This window comes from Gymnoscopelus microlampas, assembly GCF_963454915.1.
Source record: "Gymnoscopelus microlampas genome assembly, chromosome: 8".
Taxonomy (NCBI): Eukaryota; Metazoa; Chordata; class Actinopteri; order Myctophiformes; family Myctophidae; genus Gymnoscopelus; species Gymnoscopelus microlampas.
Window position 1 is genome coordinate 33,673,921 of NC_139945.1, and position 24,678 is coordinate 33,698,598.

At 41.9% G+C, this 24,678-nt stretch overlaps 2 protein-coding genes across 2 annotated transcripts in view; one reads left to right on the forward strand and one right to left on the reverse strand.

Moving 5' to 3' along the window:
* Positions 1-321: 321 nt before the first annotated feature.
* The window catches only part of LOC311050556 (voltage-gated potassium channel subunit beta-2-like), a gene marked incomplete at both ends in the record, with an annotated part of 174,367 nt that continues 150,010 nt past the window's right edge, over positions 322-24,678 (forward strand). Inside the window, one exon of the mRNA XM_084064642.1 lies at positions 322-614. Within this exon, the coding sequence (XP_083920768.1) occupies positions 322-614 (293 nt within the window). The remainder of the gene's footprint in view (positions 615-24,678) is intronic.
* The window catches only part of LOC311050044 (3-mercaptopyruvate sulfurtransferase-like), a gene marked incomplete at both ends in the record, with an annotated part of 39,857 nt that continues 24,998 nt past the window's right edge, over positions 9,820-24,678 (reverse strand). Inside the window, 2 exons of the mRNA XM_084064010.1 lie at positions 9,820-10,106; positions 10,550-10,772. Of these exons, the coding sequence (XP_083920136.1) occupies positions 9,820-10,106; positions 10,550-10,772 (510 nt within the window). The remainder of the gene's footprint in view (positions 10,107-10,549; positions 10,773-24,678) is intronic.

Genomic DNA, 24,678 nt, shown 5'->3' on the forward strand with positions numbered 1-24,678 from the left:
GTGTGTGAGTGTGTGAGTGTGTGAGTGAGTGAGTGAGTGAGTGAGTGAGTGAGTGAGTGAGTGAGTGAGTGAGTGAGTGAGTGTGTGTGTGTGTGTGTGTGTGTGTGTGTGTGTGTGTGTGTGTGTGTGTGTGTGTGTGTGTGTGTGTGGGATACCCACGCAGAGCCTATGAGGAGCTGAAAGAGAAAGAAACCACAAGAAAATGAGGTTGTTAAGACTGAAGGTTCCATGTGACTTCACTTCATAGGTAGCCTGCACAATCACCCCAACAAAGGGGCCCCTGGACTTTGACCGACCTGGGGTACACAACAAACCAGGGAGATGTACTTGAGAGCCACCTGCTCCGACATCCCCACCCCAAAATGTAAGGGGTCTGCCAAGCCGGCTGACAGGGGCCAAGCTGGAGTCCAGGCACAGGATCAGGGTCAAGGTCAGGGAAGACTTTCCAGACAGGCCGCAGCCCAGACCGGGACTCAACCCTACGCCCCTCTGATGCTCTGGACCGGGATCAAACCCAACAGCGTGCGGGAACTCAAACAGCTGGAGGAGTTCCTCGACTTTCACTCACTGTCCCTGCATGAGACGGTTAAGACCCAGACAGGCATGATGTACAGGTAATTGTGTGTGTGTATGCATGTGTCCGTGCGCATGTGTGCGCTCACATGTGTGTGTGTGCGCGCGCACACACACACACACACACACACACACACACACACACACACACACACACACACACACACACACACACACACACACACACACACACGTGTGTGTTGAACCCTTTTACCCAGCTGGTTATTCTGGCAATCTCAATGCACCAACCAACATTTGTTCTTGGATTCTCTGGCCATTCCTTACACGGCAAATCCAGGCTCAGACCTGCATGGCCTAGTGCCTTTGCAGCCATAAGGCCTCTCTGCCATGTCGGAGGAGATGCTCCTGCTTTGATGTGTAGCAAATGTTGTTGCTCTTAGTTTTATATTGGTAATTTTTTTTAGATGTTAGCTGTTTTTCCTTGAGCTTCCTAGGTAGTGGGTATTGTTTTTACGGGTGTTATATGTCTGTCATTGTTATTGTCCTGTATTTGTTGTTACTGGCAGAGCTGTGTAACATTTGTTTGCCTTTTCTCTTGACCAGTTCACACTCGTAAAACACTCGTCTCGTCTCGTTTTCTTTCCTTAATGTGATTTTTTTTGTATGGAGGTCAAATGTTTTGGTGTTGAATCACACTGGTCATAGAGTTGAAAGATTTAATCCTAAAAGTAGTTATTTGCAGAAAGGCATTTTTCAGAAACTCACTAAATAAACTCTTTTTAATGTCTAATCTCTTTAGTTTTTTAACAGACATTTCTTCATGACATGGATTTCCTTCACTTGGTAGAAATTTGTTTTGTAGAAGTTGTTACGGTTATTCTTTAACAAGACCACCCCAACCCTATACCTTATTTAATCCAGTGCTGTGTGTAAGTATGAATGGTTTAAGGTCATGCTTGTTTGTGTTATGCAATGCCATGGTTGTGGGGACCATTGATTTCTATGTGAATGTGACCACTGATTGATTAGTGATTGATTGAGCCACATGTTATTTCCTACTAAACACAGTATACTGTGGGGGATTTGGGTCTGGCTCTTGTCTAAATAAATGAATATAAACTAAACAACTTTTAATTTGTACATTACTCAACAAACTCTCTTGGTTGAAATATAGGTTTATTATTAGAAGTTCTGATTGTCATAGCTTGAGGGAAATAGATCTGTCAACAAAGGGATATTATCTTGGATGTTTATTTGATCAACATTTGACCAAAACTTCAACGTGAAAATGACCTTGGATGATCTATGAGGAAGGAGGAAAGGCCTGTTGTACAAAAAGTGCAGGAAAGTTTACCCCAAAAATTAAAGAGAATAAAAAACTGTGCATACTCAACATTTCACCTGGCAGTGTGGTCATTGTTCAGGAATCCGATAGCCTGACGGGGGAAAAAACTCTTTCTGTCACTCTGTATAGTGACTTTGTGACATCAATGGCATTTGCCTTACTGTAGCGACACAAGCATCCATTGCTGGGATGGCGTGACTCCATTATAATCCTTTTAGCCCGGCTCAAACACCTTTAAAGTGTGTGAGTCCTGCACGGAGGGGAGATGAGACCCTGTAGTGCAACACCCTCTGCAGGGCTGGCTGGGCCCGGGAGGAGCTATTCTCATACCAAATGATGATAGCAACACATGGTGGTATAGGGCAGTGGTTCTCAAACCTTTTCATGTGAAGGACCTCCAAACTGTATTTGTATTTGGCCGCAGACCCCCATATGAAAATATTCTGTGCCAGGGACCCCCGTCCCCCATACACGATTTACGTTGTTGAAATGTTTAAAAAAAAAAATCCACATTTGTTATATTTGAAAATAGAAGATCTACAAGGTCACACAACGTGTTGCATCGCAACACGTTGTGACCTTGTAAATCTGCTATTTTCAAACAGCCTACGTAGGGTTAAAGTACTTCACACTTTATGTCTGTAGCATAGTGCCTTGTTGTACTGGTTGACTGCCACTGCTTTGATGTGCTCTGATGTTTTTGTTCTCCTGTGTCGTGTTGGTGAGTGGTTCTGAGTGGGTGTCATTGGGACATTCCGGAACACTGCTCAGCACCCTGGCTATAAAACAGTGTCTATCTACTCTTTAATCCCTTGTACACCCACCAGGACAGGGAATAGGTTTCCCCTATAGTGAAGAACAAAGGAATAGACTGTTATAGATCAAAGAAATAGAAACAAAAAATATAATGATAGTGAGACTTTCCCTTCACCAATACCTGGCTTCAGAATCAGACTGTACGACAAGACGTACAGTCCTCCAGTCGTACAATACATGTACTGGGATTTGTGATGCTACAATAGCACTTTGTATACAGTAACTACATAGAATATACAGTACTGTACTGGCATGAACCTCACATACAATGTAAAGGGACAGAGCAAGATGTTATATCAGATGGCACACTGCCAAACTATGGTCAATTCCTCAGCGTTAATTTAATTCTGAGAGTGTAGAAATGGATCTGTCAGGGTCCATTTGGGTCCATTTTTGTTCATGTGGTAGGTTTTTACTCTAGTGAATTGACCACACTGAATGGCTAAGTCCATTTCCAGGTCAGTGAATTAACTAAAAGATTCAATTATTGTTCCATCTTTATCTTACTGTTGGGAAAGAAAGGAAAATGTTTAACAAAATGTGTACAGTAGCAAACCTTTCTGAATGCACTATGTGGCATTATGAACATAATATACTATTAATCGTGTGCAACAGGACTTTCTGTTCGCGATAATTACAGACAGACAGACAGACAGACAGACAGACTTGTTCATAGACACGTGTGTGTGTGTGTGTGTGTGTGTGTGTGTGTGTGTGTGTGTGTGTGTGTGTGTGTGTGTGTGTGTGTGTGTGTGTGTGTGTGTGTGTGTGTGTGTGTGTGTGTGTGTGTGTGTCACAGTCACAGACTTTGTCATTGATTGCAGTTTCTAGGTCTAGTGTTTCTATGCATTTTGTTCCCTGGTCTAAAAGTCTTGGTTCTATGTTTCTGTTTGCCCCAGCTGTATCTGATTTGTAATCACCCCTCATGTGTCTTGTTCCCCCCAGTCATTCCTATAGTATCCTGTTTAGTTTGTCATGTTCCTGTTCACTTGTGTCTTGTATTAAAATACCTGAAAATGGGTTTGAACACCACCCGCATTTGGGTTCTCACCTCACCAGCATGTGACTGTGTGTGCATGTACTCCGTCTCCTTTACACCACTACTCAATGAATTGCACACTGCACACACACTATAGTCATCATAACAGTGTACAGTGCATATGTGCAGTAAGAACAGCATAAAATCATCATACAGATAATGCAGTGCTACAGGGATTAGGCTCTGGCTATTAGTGCTTGCCATTTAATTTGATGGACAGGGGGACAAATTAGTTCCCACATTATCCCTGGAGTCCCTTGTATTTTGGGCATGTCATTATAGGTGACAATTGTCACAAATAGCCCAAGGCCTATATGCTTAATTTACACGTTGTACTCCGGTGTTGCACTACAAAAATAGTAAATCTACAAGTGTATTTGACTGTGTGTGAACCACAGCATATGGCCAGGTTTAAATGTGTTGCATTAGAGTGCATGTGTGCATGCATACTGTATTACTATTTATTTCTATGACCGCATGTTCACCTCACTGTAATTTGTGTGTGTGTGTGTGTGTGTGTGTGTGTGTGTGTGTGTGTGTGTGTGTGTGTGTGTGTGTGTGTGTGTGGGCTGCATGATCATGAAGCCCTTGGAAACATCAGATTATCTGCTCTTGATTTCACAACATACGTATTCAGCAGGCATGATTAAACACAAGGTGTTCCTGTACTGTACTGTGCTGTACTGTAGTGTATATATAGTGATCATCTCCATGGACTGAGTACAGCCTGATTATGTCGGTTTGCTCACTGAGTTAACCACTTTCAACCTGGCTCTATTTTGGCCATGTCATTATGGGCGAAAGTCTTCGAAAATAGCAGATATACAAGCTCACAACGCGTTATAATGCGATGTGTTACAAGCTTGTAGATCAGCTAACAAAAATATTTTTATCGCCGATAGACTAACACCAGTCTTTTAAATTTACACTCCTCAACATTTCTCAGGCTCTCTCAGAGACACAAAATGAGGCCAATTTCATTTCAATTAGTCGTGAGAATGATGCACACGCCTTTTGTCTCTTTTAATCACTTTGAACCCCTATTTTATTCTTCATCATGAGGGTGTGGCGCAACAGTGGCGCAACAATAGTGAAAATAGCAGCTCTACAAGCTCACAATGGGTCACATTCTTTGAAGTTTAAAAGTTATTTTGTTTCGTTTTTGTTTGGGCCTATCATGCCAAAAATAGGTTGAAAGTGGTTAAAATAGATTAAATACATTTTAACCACGTGAGCCCCAGCATGCCTATTCTGTGGGGGAAATGTACCAAAAATAGCCAATCTACATGCTCATAATTGGATGTGGAATGCTGGTTAATGGAGTGGTGGGGAGCTCCAGGGCAATGTTGATTTCATCGACTAAAACTATGACGAAAAATGTTGGTCGACTAACTTTTTTCACTGACAAAAACTAAATAAAAACTAGACTAAAATGTTAGTGAGGGACTAGAGGAGAAGAGATCCAGTAGAACTAAAAGACAAGTAATTTCATGCTTGGTTGTGCTCGGGGTCGCTCTGAAAATAGCCGATCTACAAGCTTGGGTGTTGCGCTCGGGTGTTGCGCTCTGAAAATAGCCGATCTACAAGCTCACAACGCGTCATGTTGCGACGCGTTGTGAGCTTGTAGATCGTCTATTTTTTAGCATGCAACCAAGTGTAAAATCAGCCATTACGACGCCATCAAGGCACCGCCAAAATACATTTAAGTCAATTAAATCAACTGTAGATTTAGTCGACTATAATCTTATATTTAGTCGACTAAAACTAGACTAACAGTAAAACATTTCAGGTGACTAAAATATGACTAACAGTAAATGGAATTTGATTCAAAAGACTAAAACTGAATCAAAAATTTGCTGTCAAAATCAACACTGCTCCAGGGGGATACTGTATGTGGGGTTTACACTTGTTCATGTTGAGAGGATACATGCTGCATTTGTGTGTGTGTGTGTGTGTGTGTGTGTGTGTGTGTGTGTGTGTGTGTGTGTGTGTGTGTGTGTGTGTGTGTGTGTGTGTGTGTGTGTGTGTGTGTGTGTGTGTGTGTGTGTGTGCATGTATGTGAGCTGCTGCTTGGTGCTTTCACTGGGTGTGCATTTGTGGTGCACAGTAAAACTCTTTATTTTACTGTGCTTTAAGTGTGTATGTGTGCATGTGGGTTCTTTGCCATCATCTCTTGTGCATTTATCTCCTACAGTTGAAAACAGATCCATAATATCGATTTGTCCAGGCCGGAGATATACTAAAATGAAGGACATTGTTATTTTGCAACCTACATTTCTTTTTTTCTTTTGTTTTCCATCTTTAATTTAGGCTTTCATTCTCTCTATACATCACTATTCCCAACTATAGGAGAAAGGGATACAAAATAGTGAGACTAATGCTGAATCGTTAATGACTGCAAAGATTTATAGGGCATTCTGTTCTGAGGACTAATTTAGACTTGTATTCACTGTAAATGTTTAGAGACTCTGATATCCACCATGTAAGGAGAGGCTGTCCAGGCAAGTTGATTGATAATGTTTATATAGATGGAGATCTCTCTCTCTCCATCTATATAAACATAAAGACTGAGTCAGGCGGCGTGTGATTGTAGGGGATGAACTGAAGGATGGTATCTACTATCTAATAATAATGGCACGGCTCCCATGTGGATCTTCTGTGTCTGTCATGCGAGTCGTTTTTTTCTTTTCCATTTCCATTTATTTCTCAGCACTTTGATTCAAATTGCAGCAAGGCACGCTGTGATGTAGACAAACCGACACTAAAGGCACTGCGCCGCCTTTTATAATTTATTTCTGAGGTATCGATGACATCTCATAATGATGACATTAGTCATCTCGAAATCTGGGCATGTTTCATAAAAAAAAAAAACATAAAACAAGTAGACGTGGAGGTACTAAGTTGGCCTTCTGACAGCGTGCACAAGAAATGTGCCATTGATTAGCTCCGAACAAATGCAGGGTTCATGTGAATAAATACAAAAATTAAGCCCTAAATAGGACGACAATCATTAGCAGTGCCACTCAGTCAATTGTCTCCAATTGTACAGGCCAACTAACCCCCATGTCAAACTACAGAGAAACCAAACACAGGTTGAAGTATGTCATGGCAGGTTCAAACAGGAACATGGCCAACGGTCCAATTACGCACAGGCCAGCTGCCAAGTGCCAACCTAGAGAGAAACCAAACCCAAACACAACCATACCACAGCCAGAAGAGGGATTTCACCAAACGTCAGCTATGACGCTCAACCTGACCACAGGGATACAAGTTTCCTCCTTGCATGCTAGGCAATCGTAAAAGAGACACAATACACCCAAGGGTAACAGGATAGGTGGGCACCAAAACATTCTGGGCACTAGGGAAAACTGGTCACCTTGGACGAGTGGGCACTAGTGGGCACTATTACCTGGCATTGAATCCCGGTGCCCACCTTTCCCGAGCCCACTCTTCCTAGTGCCCAGTCTTCCCAAAAATATGGTGCCCAGATGTCCCTAGTGCCCATCTATCCTGTATGCCACCCAAGTACCCAAATCAAACACATTTTGACTCAAACAAAACTGAATACCAAACACAAGCCCATACTGTAGCTCGGTAGAGTCTACCATAGTCATTGCAAACAATTGCGTTACTATTCAAATAGCAGATGGCTATGCAAGCTGAACAATAACAATAACATTGTCGTCAATGCTCACAAGTGCTTTAAAAAAGAAAAAAGAAATAGGCAAACAGGACAGCCCCAGCATCAACACTTTTTGTTGCTCAAGGGTCAACCCCAGTCATACTGTACCACTGGAGAAACAAAATAAATATTGGGCTTGAAAGGTTAAGACATTGTTAGCAACAAATTTGGACTTCAGACTGGCCGTCATATTGTCCTTAACTGTTGAAGATCCAACTCGATATAACAGCGCTCCGCAATCTGGACCAACTGGTCTTTTGTGTACTGTCAATCATTTCAATCAGAGTAGTCATGAGAAACCTACAATATAAAAAGGCAAAGGCAAATACCTACTGAACTGGTGACAGCACAGTGTACATAACGTGAAAGACAACTGCACCAAGGAAACAAAAAATACTATTCTATTCTATCTATTATACAGTACCCCACTATATAGGCTACTTACACTGGACCCTAGTTTTCGGACTGGTCTGGTTCCGTCAGAATCAGAATGCTGGTGTGTGACATAGGCTACATGCTCCATGGTGTACACAAAGCTATAATAAAATAGGATAAACTCCTGTCTTTCACACTTGTGCCAGTGGTGGCACCCATGCCAAAATTGTCAGGCATCAACTTGGCAGAGGTTTCTCAATCAGAGCTTAATGAAGCTGTGCATGGTGTGTGACCAGCGGCCACTCATGAAGTGGCAAGCTAAATCATCTATTCAACCAGCGTTTAGTCTAAAAGTCTTGCACGCACACATACACACCAAGCTAAATGTGTCTAGTGCTCATATCTTATTTATCGTGGAAAATAGGTGAATATTTAACAAAGGAGAGTCATTAAATACTTAATTGGTCAAGTAATTAGAGGTTGATAGAGGGTGTCGAGTGAATGTATAGCCTCACTTAAACCAAGTTACCATGCGGATAATAGCATCAACATTCAGCCTTAATAGTGCCCCAAGCCACATTCATAAAAATACACCAGTAACTTTAACATACCATGATCATGTCAGATGTTGCAGCAGTAGCTGAATGTACCGTATGTCATAACATTATAAAATGTTATGACTAGGCAGAGTGGGCACATGCGACGCATTGTGAGCTTGTAGATCGGCTATTTTCACTACTTAAAAGTGTATTTATTTATGGAATTTCTTGTTTCTTATTTTTCTTTCCCATTATGAAGTTCTTTTGAAATTGTATTTTTTTTTCTGAAAATGTTTGATTGTTTGGGAAACACTGATCTAGATGATCTATGATGATTCTATTGACTGGATCTGAGAAAAGATTTTGTGAAACTAGTTTGTTATGATACAAATGTTCATCTTTCAAAAGTAGTATTTGCTGTTTTTAATTCGATCATCTCAAATTCATGTCAGAATGTTTGTGGACTGTGTTGTAACACATTCAACTTAATGAGCATGCTGAAGTAATATGCCACATATTCAGCACAGCTTTGAGTGTACAAATATAACATATAGGCTACACTACAGTATGTCATGTTTATCCTCAGAATAATAAGTTTGTACATTCATACTATTAGTTCTTAGAATACATGACATTTACTTTTGACCACTAGCTTACAGGTTAGTTCATTTTAGCTGATCGTTTTGACTTGTTTGCTTGCATGCATGTTCGAATGTGTTGCAGGAATGACAGTGATATTGACCCGTGCTGCTGATGTCAGATGAGTAATTTTCTTTGAAATATTAGTTGTGCATATGGATATACAGTACCATACTGAAATATGAGCCAGTGACAGACCAAGTTCAGGTTTCAAGTTTCCAGAAAAATAAACAGAATCAACACTGTGAATGAACAGAGGTTTATTAAGAACATAAATTAATCTCTCAAATCAATACATACACAATTTCAATAAAAAAAAGGGCACAATAGAATCAGGTTACCAAAATCAGTTTGTCATAGAAACACCTAACAAACTAACAGAGAACCAAAAGATTCCAGCCACACTTGTAACTAGGAAGAACGTGTTTTCCTACGTGGCTTTCATCTGGGTACATGACCCTGATGAAGGCCACATTAGCCAGATACTCACATTTATGCCTCCTCCATTCTCCAGCATTGCTGTTACGGTGAAATTGGTGACCTGCTGAAATATGTGATCTTTTGGACTTCGCATAATGTAAATGTCCATCTGAACGTCTGATAATAAACAAACAGTGGTGATTTACGTTTGAACGTTGATGTTAAGTCCACAAGCTGATCACATATTTCGACAACCTGACCGACAGCGCGGCACTCGGTGCCGCGCTATGAGCTTGTACATCTGCTATTTTTGAATAGCCAAAGAAATCCTAAATATGACACGGATGCGCTCCGGATAAGAGTGTCTGCTGAATGCCAAAATTGTAAATTATAGTGGTCGCTCTTTCTTGTGGATGATGCATCCTCATCATCAAAGCTTACTCTTAGCCTCAGAGGCAACATGCTCTGGGGGGGCCTTGGTGTACCATTCATACCAGGATCCATCATACCCGGGGTAGCCACACAGGTGGGCAGCCAGAACCATGTGGCAGGCAGTCACCCCTGAGCCACAGGTACCGCAGACAGGCTTGTTCAGGTCCACCTGATATTTGTGGAAGAACTTTTTGAGGTCCTCTGTTGAAAGCATCATTCCGTCTTCGTCCACGAACCTGAAGAAAGGCATGCATTTCGAGCCAGGTATATGGCCAGGCTGGACACCTAAAAGATCATGAGAAATTTAAGTTTTGTTTATGCAGTTCAATACATTACATGATTTTATATACCGATATCACACACACACACACACACACACACACACACACACACACACACACACACACACACACACACACACACACACACACACACACACACACACACACACACACACACACACACACACACACACGTTCTCAAAGTGGGGTCAGCAAAATGTGTTAATATAGCGTCACAATAATTTTAACCCCTTTATCCATATTTTATACTTTGGCTATTCAAAAATAGCAGATCTACAAGCTTGTAGCGCGGCACTGTAGATCTGCTACTTTTGAAAATTCCCTGGCACAAAATGTTTTTTTTGGGGGGGATCCGCAGCCAAATACATATCATTTTGGGGGTCCTTGACATGAAAAGGTTTGAGAAGCACTGGCATAATGTATGTATGTCTCTTGGTTCTGGATCTCTGCCACAGAATCTGCCATATGGCCTCACGTCCACCACCTGGAACTGTTGAGTGGAGATGTTCTCTGTGACATCCTCAAACGTCTTCACCCATGAACGGTTCATGGACGCGGTGAACTCAGAGGGCCCAGGCTGGCAGTACTCCCCCGTCGTCGGATGCCCTTCTCTGACCCAGTTCCTAAACCCCCCGTCCAGCACCGACACCTGTGCAGTGGTGGAAAAAGTACTCAAATTCTGTACTTAAGTAAAAGTATCAATACTGCAATATAGAAATACTTGCAAATTACAACATGATGAGTCATCATGTTGTAATTTGCAATGTTAAAACCACAATCAATCCTCCAGTTCAAGGCAACACAGAAAGGGGGGAACTTTTTTCTTATTTCCACACAACTCCTTTATGCTATATTAATGACATAGTTAAATATTGAAAATGGGTGGATTTCCCCTTTAAGTACATTTTGAATACCGACATTTGACTTGTAACAGAGTATTTTTACATTGTGGTATTGACACGTTTACTTAAGTAAAAATATTTGAGTACTTTTTCCACCACTAGGCCTACTACAGAGACACGTTTTTTTTGCCCTGCTCTAGGTGGAGCCGTTCTGTTTTGTTTGACATTTGTGTGTGAAAATAGATCTGCAAGCTAGCCTCTCAATGCTTTGTGACGCGTTAAGCTAAAATATTTTAAAGGGAAGGGAAAGGGATTCCCAATTAATGTATGCATGCTCATTTTCTCTTCTGTTAGTAGCCTACTCTTCTCTTCTTCGTTCCCACAAGCCACAACATTATGGACATTGAACAATTTGTAAAAAAAAAAAAAAAAAAGGTAATTTGTATGGATACTTCCTACATTATTCCAATATGACTGCGGGCGGCCAAACTGGCCATTCAAGCAATGAGCATGTTTCCAACCTAGCTCCATTAAGAACCTCTCACTCCGCTATACAGCTCCGAGATGAGGTTCTATGTCGTTGTCATCCAGAATCGGTGGAACGTCCGCCAAGGCTCCGCTGTTTACCCTTTTGTATACATCGTATCCCAAAACTAATGGTAGATTCCAAACCGCACGGATGTTTAAGGTTTGGTCCGGAGCATAATATTTTAGGTCCGAAGCGAAACTACCCGTTTAAATCGCTTATTTAGTCAGTCTGTGGCCATGTTTCCCATTGTAGCCAAACCGGGAGCAGTACTGGCAGCGGACGTAGGGGGGGTTTTCCGGGTTGAATGAGTGAGAGGTTGAATGAGTGAGAGGTTCTTAATGGAGCTAGTTTCAACCAAATGTAAACACCTGTTGCATTTGACCACCAGCACATTGGACTGGATTAAAAACTAGTTTGAACCAGGAGAGGAGCACGGATTACCTTCAGAACATCCACACTATGGTAGGTTTTATACAGATATTGGTTTCATACAAAACAAACAAACAAAACAAATCACTCAAACGTTCATGTGCTGAGATTCTAATCGACAAAGCAGAATGAAAGTATTCAGGGAATGTTGACCTAAAGGCTAAAGATAGTAGCTAAATGCACATTACACACTACTCTGAATGCATACAGTAGCTAGCTACTATGTTTCTGCCAAGATAATTAGATAATTTCAAGATTTGTATTATATACAGTATGAGTAGGCTACACAAGAGTAAAGTTATTTAGTTTTGGTTCCTCAACATTGTAGTAGCAGGCTAGCAGCAATAACAAAGAGAACATTTAAAAAAAAAAAGTCAAGGTAGGCTACGTGCAGTCATAGCAAACTTTGAGGTACTGGTTAAAAAAAGGTAAAATAATGATATAATAATAATAATACATAAAGGTATAGGCTACACACTTGAGGTGCTCTGTGGTGCGGTGTGCATGCTACTTCCAAATATCCATCTATGTAATTGTAAGTGTGCCCTGCAATATGCAGCATGTGTATAAATAAATATCTATTTTACACGTAGGCTATACAGTATGTACATTTACACAGTGTGCATTTATTTGTGTGTGCAGTCTTGCAAGGTGCAATGAGTCATGTGCCAGTGTACGTAGTGTGTGTAAATACAAGGTAGTGTGAGTAAGACCTCATTTTGCCTGCATTAACACTCCTCCTGATCTCTCTCTCTGCCAGGGTTAGTAATACGGACTCCACTATGGTGTCTCTTAAGACACCTGCAGAGAAAAATGCCTCACAGTCCCCGATTTAACAACACCAGCAACCTCTGCAATGCGTCCTCCAGGGATTTATACCGCCTCTTAATGGTAATGCTAATCTTCACATTTAACACTTGACAACACTCTGCCAACCTCGGCTGTGGGGGTCTCATCATCCCTAGCATCTGTTCTCTGGAGGCTGATGATGGATTTTGCCTCAAGAGTTTATTCTAATCACTGGCTGAATACTATCTTATATATGGGCCTTGTCATATAACATGTATTGTAGCACACATTAGTGAAGACTTCCATGCAAAACTCTCTTCTCTCTCTCTCTCTCTCTCTCTCTCTCTCTCTCTCTCTCTCCATATCAAACGTATGTTACCTATACCATATATATACCTATAGGGTGTGAAGAGAGTGGATCTAAAAACAACAGCATGAGGCAGTTGCGAAATAATGTTACTGTAGTTATAGAATTGTGTTTTGTCTTGTTTTCCCAAGTGCTTCTTCAGTTTGGTGAATATAGGGTTGGGGTTTACATCAAGGACCTAATACAATTAAGATTAGTAATGCAATTGTGAGTAGCGTTGTGTTATCGCAAAATCTTAACTCACAGAATCCAATACTGTTCTGTTGGGTAATTTACCTACGTTCGCGCTCAAATGTGAGTTGTACCTAAAATATGTTCAACTTGAGAAAAGACTTTGGTCCATAAACATTTATCGGTTTGATTGCTAGCTGTGCAGTAAAAACCTACACATTGCTGATACCAGTACTGTGATTAATGTGTCATAGGAGGACAGGGCCAAGAGAATTAACTGTCTCTAATGCTAGGGCAGAGCTGTCTTGTTTAATTACTGCTTTATCAATAGCAGTGATCAATCACTTTTACACCTGCATGTGCGCAGGCACACGCACACACACACACACACACACACACACACACACACACACACACACACACACACACACACACACACACACACACACACACACACACACACACACACACACACACACACACACACCACAGGTATCTGGTGTTTCACTTGCGTAAGCACCAGTCACCCGTGTGAATCAATAGGGCATCATTCTACCCTATTGACGTGCTCATTTAGCAGAGTGCCAGCTAGGATTAGGCTGCTGGCTGACTCTGACAGGACTGGCAGACAGTAGTATTCAGTTTTACCATTTGATCTGATTGAACATTTTCGTGGTCATCATGTCCTTTCTCAATTCCCACTCCAGTTTCTGCTCACTCTGCTGTCTTCCTGTCACTCCACTCCTATAGCGTTGCTGTTGTTGCTTTTTATCTCCATATTCAAACTTTTTGTGTTTTCCCCCGCAAATGAATGAATGCTCTACTTGATCATGCTACAAGCTCGAATTAGATCTGCTATTTTTGTATTTGAATCCTGAAAAGTAACAGTTTTGGACAGGAGGTATCTCTTGGTCATTCTCTGTGGTGTGTGTGCATCCCTTCCTGTCTCAGAGTCCAGTCCGTGTCTATTATTGATGATTATTGATGAGGGCTGATAGGTGGTTATTTAATAGGTACTGTTTAAGCGCTCTGTTTCGTGTTTCTTGACCGGGTGAGGTCACTTGAGGATAAAGCCCCGGTGGGAGCTCAGCCTTTCCTCCTAACTGCTTCACATAAAAGAGAATGAATGATGTACCACCATCAAATACCATCCGACGGCAACACATTTAAAACTGGCTTTGAAAGAACTTGACTTTCTTTTACCCTAAGGTGGATTAGTTTCTCCGGGAATGTACTTTATTCTTAATGGAGAAGTTCACCCAAAAAATGACTTGTTTTCTATCAATTACACACCCCATGAAGCATTGAATTCATGGAGATATTTTTGTCGCATTCCTAAGCCAATAATTTGATGACCGGCGGTCTCTCTGGTAGGAGACTCAAGAGAGTCTCCTTTGAGTCTCCTACCGGATACATGAGCATCTTTCCGCCGGTAATCACGTTATTGGTTTAGGTATGCGACAAAAACAAAAATATCTCTGTGAATTCGATGCTTCATGCGTTGTGTAATTGTTACTACTCCTTTAACCACCCTAAGGACCCTATAGCGTGATGATGGCCCTATTCCGGGGGTATTCCATCTGCATGACTCACATCAGGACACATCGCAACACGTAGCTTGTAGATCTGCTATTTTCAGTGAAGAGATTTGGTGTAGAGAGGGAAAAAAGGAGAGGATGAAGTATGCACCGTTGTGGGGAACCGCCGTCAATGAAGTGTATAGGATGTAAGTGGTTCATCATTCAGTATTCACACCAATTACAGTATAAACATTCATACCTAGACCGGCACAGACCACACTGCAAAATCCTGAGTGCAGAGTGTAAAGATTGAGCCCTCATAGCAGCCATTAGGTTCACAGTTGACTCACTGCTTAAAACATGTTGAACAAATAGATCATGCAGAGCACACCCTGTCCAGCAGGTTAAATCGTGGCCATGGATCACACGCCGCTCGTCCGTCACAAGCGTCATGGCTGCACTTTCTCCCCTTTTTGGTCGGTACATCTACATAAACGTTCAGATTTCAGTTATAAAGGCCTTACCCCATGGATGTTAAAAGTATGTACGGGCCCTCAACAGGCTCCAGCCAAATGTCAACTCATACAGACATCCTGGAAAAGGGTTCATCGTGTCTGTGCTTTCTTAAAGGTAGGGTAAGTGATTTTCTTTGTTCAAAATAAGTGTTAAATATACTATACTCTGATAGTACTCATTGCTATAGAGTGTTTGTTCAGTAACAGGAGTCTCCATCTCTTCAATAAACAGAAAATGCATTTTCAATTTTATCCAATCAGGATAGAGAACTCAGTCAGGATACAGATTAAACAAGTGAAATTGGAAATGGGTGGTGACACAAAGAAATGAGCTGAACAAATTGGAATTGGAACGCTATTAAAAAAAAAGCTGATAAATGGGTGCTCTCTCCTGATTGGCTGAAAGTTTGTCACCTTCCTGAAAATGAATTTTCTGTTTATTAAAGAGCTTGAGAGACGGGGAGACCCCTCTGACTGAACAAACACTCAATGATTACTATCAGAATATAGTGCTTTAAACTTTTAACCAAAAAATATCACTTACCCTACCTTTAACTATCTCAACTAGAATTCTCGTTGAAAGTCTGAAAAGTTCATGGGAGATTGTTGCTCTGGGGGGCAAAGGGATGATGCACTGCACATCAGTGTGTAGCAGGGAGTGTTAAAACATTTTTAAGTTAATGCCGAGTAATGTTGTTGGCAGTATATTATAATATTAAGTGAGTGACTGAATGTAGGACGGAGAGAGGGGCAGAGTGAGTGCATTAACAAGAAATTCCCAAAATGAGCCACACAGAGAAATCAAGACGGAGAGACAGGTCTCAATAGTAAATTGCCCTCCACTGTGCTGTTTTCTAGTTTGACCACAAGGGGGAGCCCTGGCTCTGCTGTCCTGTTGGAAAGATGGCTATGAGATTGAGAAACCTGTGTGTGTGTGTGTGTGTGTGTGTGTGTGTGTGTGTGTGTGTGTGTGTGTGTGTGTGTGTGTGTGTGTGTGTGTGTGTGTGTGTGTGTGTGTGTGTGTGTGTGTGTGTGTGTGTGTGTGTGTGTGTGTGTGTGTGTGTGTGTGTACGCACGCACGCACGTGCTTGTGTCTGTGCATAGCATACAAGCCTATAATTATTTTAACGTTTTCAATAGGAAAGTTGAATGTGAGTCTGAAAGAGCGAGAAAGAGACAGAGAGATGAGGGAGAGTGTAATGGGGAATGAGCCCCATGAGGTATTTGCACTAACAATTTCATTATGATAGGGAAAAGGAATTGCTCATTAACAGACACAGCTCCATGATGTGAGTTGATGAACTCCATTCTTAACCAATATGAGATGCTTTGAGGATCTTTAGTTCAGTCCCTCTCATTTCCTTGGATTCCTTTTCAAATCCTAGAGCAATAGTCTAATAAATACTTTACAGATTACAAAAGGTTATTTTGTATTTGTTTTACTAGATTACAGACAGAACTAAGATGGCTTTTTCAAAGGGGGATATCCATCTCCATCTCTCTCTCTCTTTCTCTCTCCCTCTCTCTCTCTGTCACGTCCCTCAATGTCAGGGTCCATTTGGGAGTCCTCACAGAATTACAAATCGTTGCTGTCGGGCACAAACCTCTTATCTCCATATTCTAACTTTTTGTGTTTTTTCGTACATTAATGCCCTACATGATCATACTACAGTGTCACACACAAGCATAAAAAATAGCAGATCTACAAGCTCGAAACACACACGTTCTGAGCGTGTCGATCTGCTATTTTTTAAATTTGAATTCTTAAAAGTAACAGTAGTAAAAGGACATAGTGAGGTTTTCACCTGACAGAGACGAAATGGATAACTCTATAGTGACCTTAGTCTGGGGTGAACCTTTAGCGGAAATAGCAGATCTAACGTTTCATTCTTTCGTTCCTTTAGCCCTCCATCCCTCAAGTCACCTCATCATCGTTTTTAAATAATTTCCTCCAAATTTCTGCCAAGTCATGCTTTAAGAAAGCCACTCAGTTTTAGTGTCACTATATATCTCTCCCTAATAGCACTGAGCCGATACACTGACGCAGGGGAACTTTGTAGTTTGTCTTATCAGCACTTTTCTCTCACACACTGTGTGTGTGTGTGTGTGTGTGTGTGTGTGTGTGTGTGTGTGTGTGTGTGTGTGTGTGTGTGTGTGTGTGTGTGTGTGTGTGTGTGTGTGTGTGTGTGTGTGTGTGTGTGTGTGTGTGTGTGTGTGTGTGTGTGTGTGTGTGTGTGTGTGTGTGTGTGTGTGTTCCAACTGCATATTAAAGTAGTAGAGCGTTGTGTGTGTGTGTGCGTGTGTGTGTGTGTGTGTGTGTCAGTGACAGGTTGCTATCGGGGTGCAGTACTATCTCTTGCAAGGAAAGGCAATATAGTGTTCCACTCCCTCCAGGCCTATTTAGAAGGTAGAACGCGAGACGAGACAGCATACAAGAGAGGGAGATAACAATGAGAGATTGTCATCCACAGTATAATAACCACTAACACACACACACACACACACACACACACACACACACACACACACACACACACACACACACACACACACACACACACACACATGCACATACAGTAGAGGACCTTATTGCAGTGCAGCTGAGTTAGATAGACACACACATACTTAAATCCACTCAGACACAGAAACACACAGGCACTTTGCCAATGCAAGCACACAGCCAAACACACAACTTTATGGCAGTCGCTGGATGCTGTGCTTTAAGCACTGCGGTATCTGGAGGAATAGATTCTTCCTGTGGACAAATGGCTTTTGCAGGTGATAACAGCAGTTATACTCTAGTAATCTATTCCCACACCATAATGTAAACTTTTCTTCTTTTATTCTCTGTACTGCGACAGTGTGTATGCAGTATGCACACATGTACTTTACAGCAGTGGTTCTCAAACGCATTCGTATGTATCGTATGTATTTGGCCGCTTGCAGCTTTGAAACATGGCGGCTGGACAGTCTACCTTCGCACCAAAAAAGTAATGAAATAATAAATATTTACATTGGAATCTGGAATGGGGCAACAAGAAAGCTCTCCAGGTGCCGGATTTGGCCCGCGGGCCACCAGTTGAATATCACTGCACTATGAGCTTTTAGATCTGCTATTTCTGAATGGCCAACGTATTATGGATAAAGTGGTTAAAATGACATTAACTACTTTAGCTGTGGACCCCCTGGAACCCCCTCAAGGACCTTTGAGGGGGTTTGAGAACCACTGGACTTTGAGAACCACTGCTTTACAGTAAGTGCAAGTGCCGTGTATGTAGCCATGCACCTGTGAGCACTTGCTAGTGAATGGTCTTCAGGTTTATCTATATATACAATTTGAATCCTGCGCCATGTCGGTTGTTTGTATGTATGTATGTAGCCAGTGTGACGTCATATGACATCACGGTCGTGACATCACGATGAGACACGCCAGTGTGACGTAATCTCACGACAGCATGACATCACATCCTACCTATAAATAGGTAGGATGCACCAGTTCGACGGCTTCCATCCTCAACACAACCCACGCCAACGACCCTTTACACAAATAAACTGCTAACTTCATCTCCTGCGATTTCAACTATCTTTTCACATTGTACACCACTGCACACTCCCCACAGGTCTGCCATACCAGGTCTGAGTAATCACAAAGTGGGTTTTGGTCATTGGAGAGGTGATGCACGTCACCTCTTTCTGAAGTGGGTACTTTCAAAGCCTGCCGTGGATTTAGGAGAGCACAAAACTCTCTCTCACACTGTGAGGTGCCTGTAAGGTGGCACTGAAAAGTGAACGACGCGTCACGCTAGACGTTCGGGCCGCGTAGCGGCCCGAACTTCTAGTCTACCTTACAATTTGAATCCTGCGCCACGTCGGTTGTCCGTTGTATGTATGTATGTATGTATGTACGTTGCAATCTGGCAAGAGTGATGCAACACTGCATCACTCTTACTGTCTGTCTGAAACTTTACACTACATCATCACAACAAACCAACCTGTTACCAAGACGACGATGACGATGAGACGGTCGTCCCGAATATGGACACAACGCCAGTGTGACGTAATCTCACGACAGCATGACATCACATTGGACCCGTTTTGACTTTATTATGGAGATCTCTGGATCTGTCTGTCTGTTTCCCTTTCATGCCCATATATGGGGATCTATGTATCTGTTTGTATGTGTCCTTTTATGCCCATATATGGCATATATCTCTGTCGCTTTTTGTTTGTTTCTTCTTTAAGCAGAATATGCAGCCTGCATAAATCTGCATCATTCAAGTCATCATCCCAGATGCTGGACTTTTCACTTTTGACTGGGCCAGGCGACAGTTTCCAGTCCGCACTGCTTTCGCCACCACCATCAACAAATCACAAGGCCAGACACTTACAACAGTTGGGGTCTGGCTTCGATCCCCTGTCTTCACTCACGGACAACTATATGTTGCCAGCTCAAGAACGGGTGACCCAGCACGCCTAAAGTATGCCATACACCAGCAGGAAAACCACACTGAAAACGTCACGGAAAACGTGGTTTTCACAAAAGTGCTTCTTCCCCACTGAGGTAAGTAAGGCTGTTGCATTCTTCCATGTGTCATTTCTCATTGCTCAACATAACCAACAATGCCTACAACTTCACACAAAAATCACTGCCTTCACTATCGCATGATCCATGGTGGACGTCTCACATTGTCTGATTGACTCCTGCCTTCTCCTTTTCTCCCATTCTGCAGGCTCTGCCATGACAACCTGTGGACCTGACAACCTGTCGCCACTGTCTTTCACACCATTTCATTCTTATCCACCCTTTACACAAATAAACTGCTAACTTCATCTCCTGCGATTTCAACTATCTTTTCACATTGTACACCACTGCACACTCCCCACAGGTCTGCCATACCAGGTCTGAGTAATCACAAAGTGGGTTTTGGTCATTGGAGAGGTGATGCACGTCACCTCTTTCTGAAGTGGGTACTTTCAAAGCCTGCCGTGGATTTAGGAGAGCACAAAACTCTCTCTCACACTGTGAGGTGCCTGTAAGGTGGCACTGCAAAGTGAACGACGCGTCACGCTAGACGTTCGGGCCGCTACGCGGCCCGAACTTCTAGTTGTATACAGTAGCTTGTGTGCACATATGTGATAGCTTGCAGGCATGCCTGAATATTCTGTGTATGTATGTGTGTACCCTTATCATCGCCATATTTCAGCTATAATTCTGTGGGGGCACTGGTCCGCGATTATTACAGAGTGCCTTACTACGGTGCAATTTCACACTTGACCATAATTGGACAAATGGCCACACACATGCACACGCACAGGTTTCTCAATCTCATATCTATCTTTCTAACAGGACAGCAGAGCCAGGGCTATGCTATCTATGTAGAGCCATATATTGTAAAGCCATACAGTATATTGTGCGATTCTGTTTGGGCAGCATTTTTCACCAACATAGTTGTAAATAATTGGAATACAAATGTTCATGGTCAAAATGGGGAATTCAACCACAATTTAGAGGATTTATTTTTAGATGGCAGAGTGCAGAGAATCAGGAGTGTGAGGGAACAGGCAGGGGACGATGTAAACACAACAGTGATCCTTGGCTGGTCCAATCTAGATGTTTGGAGAGTCATATGGATGTTTTGACTGATATTTTCTCAAAAAGTGCACAATTTTGTGATCAATTTGAAAAAATGATTTAACTTATTTAACTGGCTTGTAGATCTGCTATTTTGGGGGGGAAATGTAAAAATGTAAAAATGTTAAAAACCAGGACACATTGGCTGCATAAATGCTGATACCAATATCGTCAATAATGGCCTATATCGCAGTATAGCAGTTTTTTTTCGTTAATTAACGCCCTACTTGATCGTACTACAGCGTCACACAAAACCATCAAAAGTATAAGATCCACAAGCTCAAAACGCGGGCCGAAGCAATGCGTTTTAAGCTTGTGGATCTGATACTTATGCTGCTTCTGAATTTGAATCCTGAAAAGTGAACAGTTTTGGACATATGAGGTTTCATATAGCAGAAAGGATATGGTTTTAGCCGATATATTGGGCTTTTACCACCAAGAAATGATTATGAGGCCATCACTGGCGTGTTGGCGTTGCTATCAGATGGACATTGTCACTAGTAAATCTTACTGGTTGAGTTGTGTGTTGCTGAGGCTGTAAAATGGGAGTTGAGGTCAGGTGCACATCGCTGTCAGCACATGCGCTCATAGACCAGAATGATGGGGGCCTTGGGAGACGTACAGGGACATCTTAAATCATCACACATGCATGCACACATGCACGCACACGCACTGACACACGGTGAAATCCTCTGTTTTTTATCCTATTTATCCATTTGTAACGAGAATAACCCTCACAGTAAGACGATTGTACTGTGTAGTAACTCACCTAATTCTCTCAAAGAGCAATGGCATGCGGGATACGTCCTTAAAGCTCTTATTAGAGTAGGAAGTGGTCTGGCGGGGATTCAAAGCTCCTCATCTGAATATCTCACCTTCCCATTATCTTCTAGCATTTAAATTCCATTTAAACACACTTTTGTTCAGGGTCACTGTGGTGAACAGTAGCAGATGTTGTGGATCTCCTCTGTATGCAGAGCTGACTCTCCATATCTCCTGATGCATATCTAATTTTGTCTCTTTGGTATGGACGGAGAACAAGGTGAAAGCCCCTGATGTAGAATGCCACACGGGCTCAGGAGGTAGAGTGGTCGCCTTGGAATCACAAGGTTCCCAGTTGGATCCCCGACTCTGCGGGTCCAAGTGTGAGCAAGACACTTAACCCCCTAACTACTCCCGCCAGGGGTCATCAACATGCCGGCTTGTGATGGGCATTTTCCTCAATTTTTTTTTTTGCCACGGACATACAAAATGAGTGGTCAATAATATTACCATAAATACTAATATACTAGTCCAGAAGACACGATGGAAAACTCATGCTGTGTTTTTAAAGACGGAGAGTGGTTAGTCATCATCCCCTTGTACTTTATTTTATTTTATTAAGGTAGTAAGTAGGAAAGCTGAGAGGGAAGGCGTATATGCAGCAATTACATTTGTACCCTGTTTTAAAAAATCCTTTTAAAGTCATGTGTATTCTTGTTTTTTCCATGGTCACCTCTGTACTTTTGTCTACTTTCTACTTCACTTTCTTCACTTAAAATAGTGATTCACTGATTGATTTGAACTTTTCAAAGCATTAAAGACAATCAGAGACAGTGAAAATAATCGTCATATTGACATCATCCACCGGTCATTATAAAATCTAAGCTTTTAAAAACAGACAGGGCTCAGACAGATTTTTCAAGGCCCACTCATTAAGCATGCATGTTCTGTATCCGCCACTCTTTGGTACTTGGTCTAATAAGGTTTGAATACCTGTCTGGTAGAGTCTTTATTAGAGTGTTAATGTCAAAGGGCATTTGGGAAACGCAGCTCTTATCCTGTTAAGTCAAAATCAGGTCATTCATTGGCATGCAAGATTTTTTTTTTGAATGGTTCTCGGCAGTAGCGTTTCTGGGTGTTTTGGCACCATTGGTTCTCAAAGTAGGGTCTGGGGACCCCCAGGGGTCCTTGAGGGTTCCCCGCAGAAAAATTGCTTAATAGCATCAAAATCAGTTTAACCACTGTAAACATATTTTATACATCAGCATACAGTACATGGACAGCAGGCATCTTGTCTTGATGATAGTGCCTGTTGTGAATATGAACAGTGTGGATAATCCAATATCACGATGATGAGTGATTTAAAGAATAATTTTCTTATTTTAAATGTATTGAAGTAAAAGTGGAAATTGTGATGAGTAGGCTATAAACTCAAGTAAAGTATACTGCCCTACAAAGCTAAAGTGCAGAAACTGTGTTTTTGTAGGGCTGCATAGAAAGAAGTATTACACCACTGGTATTTCTGCAAGAATTAAATCAGTGTCCTACCTATTCTGAAGAAAACCTGGAGACTGGCAAGTCAGCCACTGTATAATGGCTCTAGTGTTTTTAGTTTTTTAAATGAAAGATTTGCCACAGACATGGACAAGTCTTGCCACGGACACGTTTGTCCGTGTACGGACACATTGATAACCCTTGGCTCCCGCTGAGACGGTTGCTGCCTTGCTGTACATTGTGAAGTGCTTTGGAGTAAGGCGCTATATAAATGCAGCATTTACAAGACTTGTAGTGTGTCTATATTGAAATTGATATTTAACAGACTTGTGACCAGATAATTGAGAAGCAAGTTTTAAAAAGAAAATCATTTTTTTAGCGGTGCCAACCGCTCTACACTTGGCTTTGACTCCGTGTCTGTGTGTGTGTCTGTGTGTCCGTCCGTATGAGCCCGGGATGAGCACGGCAAAGAAGCAACACATACAAACACACACACGCACACACACACACACACACACACACACACACACACACACACACACACACACACACACACACACACACACACACACACACACACACACACACACACAGACTTGGAGATTGCCTATGCCATCTCTCCTCTCATTGGCCACACGTGCCACTGGTTATCAAAGAGGGGTCCAGGGACCCCCAGCGTATGTTATGTCCGTCCGCCCGTATGAGCACGGGATGAGCACGGGATTTTAAACAGCTATAACTCCAGTTTGCAGCATGCCACCAAGTCCAAATTTGGTATGTGGAGTTAGACCACCAATACGGGACGAGCACGAATTGCTGAAGCCCCGCCCCCTCTGTCTTCCCATTGGCTGGCCTTTAACCAGCCATAACTCAAGTTCGCAGCATGCTACGGAGTACAAATTTTGTACATGGACTAAAACCACCAATAGGGACGAACTGTAATTACTTAAGCCCCGCCCCCTCTGTCTGCCCATTGGCTGGCCTTTAAACAGCCATCATTCCAGTTTGCAGCATGCTACCAAGTACACATTTGGTAAGTGGACTCAGACCACCAATAGGGACGAACTGAAATGAGTTAAGCCCCGCCCCAAAGGCACCGCTTCCTTCACACAGGGTGTGATTTTTTTCTTTGTGTCAAACAAACACATTTTTTTTGACATATAAAACAAACAAAATAATTTGATTATTTTTTTGAATAATGGACTAAATTGATTAGTCTGATTAACCACTTAACCCTGTATTATACTTGATTGCACAATGGTGGCGTACACACATTTTCACTATATATATATATTTTTTTAAATAATCGTCTGTGCGAACATTTGTAAAATATTTTGTTCCAGGGACCCCCAGAAGCACAAAAAAATATATATATTCAAAGATTTGCACAAATGTTCCCGATTTTTGAATAGCCAAAGAAATCTAAAATGACAGAGATGCGTTCCCGGATTGAATGGGTTAAAGATTCAGGTTAGGGATAGGAGTAGGTATATAGAGGTTACGTT